Genomic DNA, 6,628 nt, shown 5'->3' with positions numbered 1-6,628 from the left:
AGCGGGGCAGGGAAGGTGGGCTTGGGATCCCGGGGTTTCTCTGGCAGAAAGAAAAGCAGCCGATGAAACAGCCTCCCTCTCCCTCCAAACGGGGACCAACTGCCCACACACCCAGGTGAAACGAAAGAGTAGCCAGATGCCCCCACGCCCATAGCCAGCTCTTTTGTTTTCCTTAAGCACACAGTAATTTCTCCCCCTGGCGACACATATGGGGAAAATTCCTTTAACAGAAAAAATAAAACCAGGAGAACTCCTAAAACCCCAACAGCATGTGCACACACACCCACACAAACTCCTTTGATTAGAGCAGTTAACTGAGCAAAATTTTTAAATGTGGACTTGGGCTGCTTGTGTAAAAATGCATCTAACTGAGGGCTGTGGGTCCCAAATGAGGTCAGATTAAATTTGTGATCTTCACAAGTAACTGAGGAAAAAGTGAAGTGTGTCAGAAGGAGAACAGCATCAGCTGATGTGCATCACTAAAGGTAGCTGCCAGGAAACGCTGCAGAGGTACCCAGGGAATGTTTTCAAGCCTTGCCCCTCTTTTTGAGATAAGATTACTCAATCATAAACTTCTTTTGATGCCCACACCTTTTTTGTCAGAAATTAGCAGGTCGTTCCTATTCTTTCTAATAGAGATGGAGGAGGAGGTGATGGTGGTCTAAGACTATGGTGTAGCAAAGTTGTCTCTACTCTGTCATCAAATTATATGTAAGAATGAGTATAGCTTTCTTGATTTCTGCTTTTGGGACATTATTTTGCGGTGTGGGGCATGGGGGAAGGGGAAAGCAGTTGCAATCTTTTGTTCTGAAGATTTTACATGTTAGAAATGGCTGTGTAGAATTGAGGTAAGCTTTAATGCAGGGTGTGGATCTGGAGAGGCTGATCCTGTCTAGCATACCCACAGTCATGGCCCCATAACTGTTGAAGATTTGTGTTCTCCCTCGTGTCTGTGCCTTCTGGTCTTGTCCATGGCCCAACCAATTTTTTAGTTGTTAGAGTGGTTGGTATCAGTCTGGTTTGAGGAGCACTCCAGCAATAGTTTGTTCTGACTGCTGCACTCTACTGAAGAGGAAGGAACAGAAACCTGTCTCATTCTGAATGAAGGCTCCACTAATGAAAAGAGATCTGCACCTCTCTTTTGCTTAGAAAGGAAAAAACAATCTGTTTTTGAAAGGAGGTACTTGCTCATCTTACCATGTTTCACTGGATTGGACCCCTTAAAGGAGGAAGAATACTTAGTTTTAAGGATTGTGATGCATTTAGTGTCAGATGGGTGCATAGCTGCTGATCCCAAGTCCCAGTTAGTTCTGAGAGAGGCAAAGCTGTGGGGCGCTTCAGAGGTTTTGTGTCTCTGCTCAGATTTCTGAGGCTCATACAGGTATCTGGGTTTTGCCTCAGTCTCTTCCAGCACTTGAGCCTTTCCATGGCTCTAAGGTTTAATTCAGCTGTAGGAAGATGGTTGATGGGAAAGCACTTTGGAAATATGCTTTTAGTAGGGATTGCACTGAACAGTGGATTTTCTTCAAACAATCACAACTGTCTGGAAGGACTTGTTGATTGCGATTATTTCTTTATTTATAGAATCTCAGCACCAGTGAAGGTGTCAGCAAGGAGATGCATCACCTTCAGCGCATGTTCTTGCAGAATTGCTGGGAAATTCCTACTTATGGAGCAGCTTTTTTCACAGGACAGATATTCACCAAAGCAAGTTCAAGTAGCCATAAAGTCATCAAAGTGTATGTAGGAGTAAATGTAAAAGGGTTGCACCTTCTCAACATGGAAACAAAGGTCAGCTTAAGTGAACTGCCAGTGATAACTGTAAAACTTAATTCTCTTCTCTTAAAATCTTTGTACTAGAAGTAATTTCACATCCAACCGTTTAGTTAAACTTGACTGAAAATTTCCAAGATTTTAAGACCTTCGTAAGTCACTAACAAAGTCTTGCATTTTTTCACTTTACTACTTTATGAACTACAACTGCATTGTGGAACGTAGTGGTTTAAGTCTGAATCCTGTCTTTGTGAATGAAGCGAAGTTCAGTTTGCAAGTATGGAGGATATTTTCTGAGTGACCGTTTCCTACATTTGATCACAGGCTTTACTCCTCAGCCTAAAGTACGGTTGCTTTATGTGGCAGTTGGGAGATGGAGATACGTGTTTTCAAATCCACAGTCTGGAAAACAAAATGAGCTTTATTGTGCATACCAAACAGGTAAGCACTATCATTTTTCATCCTTTATGTTCAATTATTTTTTTCCTAAATTAGATAGGCAAGCCTCTTTTCCCTTGGGGCTGACGCCCCTTGCACAGTATAAAAGAAGCCCAAGCCAAGCCCACACAAAAATTATTTTAAAACTTTATTATTAATATTTCAGAATGTTTTCTTAGCATGTGAAGCCTTCATAATTCAAAATACATAAAATGCATCTATAATCATTAGGATAAACCTTTTGTTTAATTGAAACCGTTTCTTGCATATGCCCAATCCCTCATTCTCTAAGATTAATTCCAAATATAATGAGAATCACAGAGCTGGAGCCAGTAACTTTGTGATCGAAAGTAATGGAGTTTGAGATTGGATAAAGCTGAGAATTGCTTTTGTCATGTACTTGATTGTCATAGTTCTGAAATGCTGATGGAATTTAATTGCATCCCTTTACCCAGGCAGGACTTGTTGTAAAACTCCTGATGAAATTAAATGGCCAGCTAATGCCAAGTGAAAGAAATGAGTGATGGAAATGAACAATAGTTACGAGATGGCACCTGATGGCTGAGCAAAAAAGAACTTGTCCCTCCTCGTAACAGGACTTCCATGTACATGAATTTTACACAACAGAAAAGTCAATTTGTACAGTTTTTTTAACTTTGTACAGAAGCTGCATGGTTTATTTTTTTAAAAAAACTATACTACATATCTATTATTTTTATAAGTATTTTTGTGTTTCATATATTAACTATTGTAGGGCTTGAGGTTAACCAATAAAGCTAATGAAATGTAAATGGTTTACCGAGGTTGACGAGCATGAATCCAGTAAAGCTTTTGTTCCCAGAGAAATAGGGGACTACCAGTGCCATTAAGCAAGTCTCAGTTAACCTATTTACCTTTCATGTCCTTGCGTGGAACATCAAGGAGATGGTATATGTTGCAGTATTTTGTAGACACCCTGTATTTTTAAGATACTATTGATACATATGCTTAAAAGACCAGTTAGATCAGTTAGACCTTTGAGCAACTACTTTTGATAAACTCTTTGTTTTTTATTTGGTTTCTGACAAACATTTTAGCTCACTTTATTTTTACTCTTAACTTTCTCCTACTTTGTATTCATATTTATTCTAAAATATTGCATGAGGATGCCAAAAGGGAAATACTTTAAATCATTCAGAAGCCATATTGAATGTTTAGCATGCTTGTTTTTTAAAATGGATTTTTACTTTTGCTGTGCAATATAAAATGTGTGTATGGAGGAGAGGGAGATACGGATTTACAGATGAACTTTACTCAGAGGACTTCAGAAAGTTTAATAAATTCTACCCTGGATTGCAACATGTATGCAGTAACAAAAACTCATACAGGAGGTACTAAGTTATTTCTCTTAAATTAATTTTCCTACCGATTACTTACTTCAGTTTCTTCAGGCTAAAAGCAGTGCAGGATGCAGGAATAATGATGGCAAGGAAGTCAGATACAGTTTGTAAGCATTCTGCCTGCTCTTTGTAGAGTCAGGATTGGGGCTCAACAAGTTGGGTGCCAAGTGTAAGGTGGGATCCTATGCAGTCTGAAACATATCTTGTACATTAAAATAGTATCTGTAACACAAATCTTTGAAGTTTGTGGTTGTATTTCAGGGTTTTAAGTGCACTTGACTATTTCTTCCGTGTAAACTGCATGCTAAAACAGTGTGCAATATTTTGTAAAAAAAAGCTTTTTTAAAAAAATAAAAATTAGCACTTGCCTCTAAGTTTTCAAAGAAAAGCTAAAATGAATGTGAAGAACTGCGCTGTTGTATAGTAATTTTACTCATACCTTACTAGTAAGTGCAGTTTAAGAAATTAAAGTAGTAAGCTGTTAAAAACGTGAACAGGAGACTTGTATTTTGTATTCTGGTTAGCAAGCTGTACTTTTCTACTTCACAGGTCTAAATAACAGTAAATTTTCATGGATTGTTATACTTTATTTAAGGTAAATAATGCAACAGTCAGGTCCTTCATCGTGCATCCCTGCTATCACTTGGCACTGGTATCAGAAATATATTTCTCTACATAGCACTTTCTTAGAAAACTAGAGGAAAATGTTAAGAAGGTGTGTCAGTTGCCTATTTAACTATACTATCAATATGCCTTATTGCTGTATAGTCCTTTCTGCTAAATTCTTATTTATTACTACCTAATAAATGGTTTGCAACAAGTCACATTTGGTGTTTCTATTTTTGTAGCCAGCATGAAAGTGCCATCAAATGTTACACCAAGTAGATGTTATTACCAGAGAGCAGGCTTGTCTTTGTAAGGTATGTTAGAAGAGCATCAGAGAGGACCAGAGGGAGAGTGCCATGGTGCCTCTGAATTAAGGTGGTGCACCTCAGAAACTGCTCAGGAATTCACCAGGTAAACTTGAAACTGTTCATCATGGGAAAGCAGAGGTTTGTAGATATTGCATATCAGTATAGCCACTGAGTAGCAAGAGCCCAGCTCTGCAGTCCCAGAGGCTTCTGGCACCTGGGTATGTAGGAGCTTGTGCCACCCTGCTGTGGCAAGGCAGGTGTGTGCACTCCTTTCATCTGGAAGTGGGGAAATGAAAAACAGGAACAGAGAGAAATCCAACACTGCTGAGACAGACCATTAGTAACAAGCCTCATACCACTACCAAACCAAAAAAGTGGGAACCAGCTGCAATATGGGCAAAGCTGACACTTGTGCCTTTGTAAGCATGAGATGCCCAGCTCACCACCTACAGTCCATCTAACAAGCACTTTTTTAAAAAGCAAGAACCTGTACAGCTGACAAAAGCAAAGATTTAAGAGTAGAACACTCAGCCAGGCCCTGTAAGGCAAAAGAGTAACCGAGAACTTAAAACTGTGAAAAACAGGCACGATTTTACCAAGTGGCATAACTGACCCCCCTACCCCAGTGAGCAGCTTGTGCAAGAGGGAAGCCTTGGTCCTGAGGGGATGGCCTGCTGCTGCTGCTGCTGCTGCTGCTTAGTGCAGGGAGCAATTGCTCCAGGGTGCACTGTCAGCTTACAGCTGGATGCAGCTTAAAGCTGGGCTGTGAGTGAAAAAAGAGATACAGGTTCAACAGAAACAACATACATGGTCTGCAAAAGCTGTGCTTTACCTTAAAGAATTGTTATTAATATAGGGTAAAGATTAAAAAATTATTACTATTCTGTATAAATTTAAATATAATTAATAATTACATAAAAATGAAATGAAACTTTTCATATATAGGTAATTAATCTAGAAATCCTGTCTCTTGGAAGAAAAGGACTGACACTATTGCCACCAAAAATGTATTTACTTTGTAAATTGACAGTACAGAATGTCAATCATAACCTGCTATCTCTCATGTCTTTTGAAAGAGTTGTCAGAGCTTGTAAATATGAAGTAACTCTTTGTCAATCACTGCACTGATTAATGTCCTTTGGCATTGAAAAGTGTTGAAACTTAGAGCTTGCAGGCAACAAATTAAAAACTTTCCTAGAGCCCATAGCTGGCATGAAGAGTTTGAAGGTACTCAACAGTGATTCCATGCACATCTCAGCATTCACAAGCATTGTCTGCTACCTCCCCTCATCTAGTAACACTCAGCACACGTGAGACCTTGATACAAGGTTTACCAGAGGATATTACACACTTTAAGAAACAACAAGAATGTTCAAACAGTAACAAGCTTATGTTTTTGCCTGTGTACCTTTTCTAGTTGACAAAAGTACTCGGAACTGATGACAACAATAGATGTTGTCAACAAATAAGTCAAATTTCAGATGAAGTAGGGAATTTCAGAGAATTTAGGTTTCTGAACTTTGCAAAAATTTATTTAAAAGCATTACAGATAATCTTTGCAAGTGTACCCTGTTGAAATGTCTCATTGTATGTAATGACCAACCTGGCTTCCTGCTAGTACTCCCTGGACTCACACATTTAAACTTTTCTTTACGTAGAAACTGACTGAACAAACACTGCATTTAAAAGACCTACCCAAACCAGAAATCTCCGGAAATGCATTGATACATTCCTGTTGAATTAAAAAACTATATGGATAACAAGCTGACTTTGGCTGTGATGAGCTTTCTTAGTTTCCAAATGCAGCTCTGTGCACTATTTGATCTTAAACCCTTAGGTCTTAGTGGAAACTCACTTCAGAAACAACACCCGGATTTTCTCACATTAAACATTTGGAGCATCTGGAATTAAACACAAACAAGCCGTCCTCGTTCTCCGCGTGCTGTGCAGCCTCACAAACCAGCGCCCTGGGCTGTCAGCGGGGGCGCCGGCAGTGATGCCCGAGGCACGGCTCACCGTCGTCGGCCTCATTTCCCGGAGACCCACGTTCTCCGGCTGTTCGAGGACACGCAGCATTGCAAACACCCCGTCGCCGAGCGCCGCGGCGCCGCCGGCGGTCAGGCC

General features: G+C 39.8%; 2 protein-coding genes across 4 annotated transcripts in view; both read left to right on the top strand.

The window, feature by feature from the left end:
- The window catches only part of KRIT1 (KRIT1, ankyrin repeat containing), a 22,713-nt gene extending 18,299 nt beyond the window's left edge, over positions 1-4,414 (top strand). For all 3 annotated transcript variants that reach the window (XM_017729282.1, XM_017729280.1, XM_017729281.1), the window contains exons 15-17: positions 1,585-1,791; positions 2,098-2,214; positions 2,667-4,414. In XM_017729282.1, coding sequence (XP_017584771.1) covers positions 1,585-1,791; positions 2,098-2,214; positions 2,667-2,735 — 393 coding nt within the window. In that variant the 3' untranslated portion in view covers positions 2,736-4,414. The remainder of the gene's footprint in view (positions 1-1,584; positions 1,792-2,097; positions 2,215-2,666) is intronic.
- Positions 4,415-4,896: 482 nt separating this feature from the next.
- LRRD1 (leucine rich repeats and death domain containing 1) lies at positions 4,897-6,565 on the top strand. The gene is given in 9 exon segments (XM_017729172.1): positions 4,897-4,923; positions 5,450-5,557; positions 5,559-5,664; positions 5,667-5,788; positions 5,790-6,021; positions 6,024-6,173; positions 6,176-6,227; positions 6,229-6,356; positions 6,359-6,565. Coding segments are annotated over 9 exon segments (1,068 nt in total). The 3' UTR covers positions 6,502-6,565.
- The last annotated feature ends 63 nt before the right edge of the window (positions 6,566-6,628 follow it).

The sequence above is a fragment of the Corvus brachyrhynchos genome, unplaced genomic scaffold (genome assembly GCF_000691975.1).
Source record: "Corvus brachyrhynchos isolate BGI_N302 unplaced genomic scaffold, ASM69197v1 scaffold142, whole genome shotgun sequence".
Taxonomy (NCBI): Eukaryota; Metazoa; Chordata; class Aves; order Passeriformes; family Corvidae; genus Corvus; species Corvus brachyrhynchos.
This window is presented reverse-complemented; position numbering and strand designations above follow the sequence as displayed.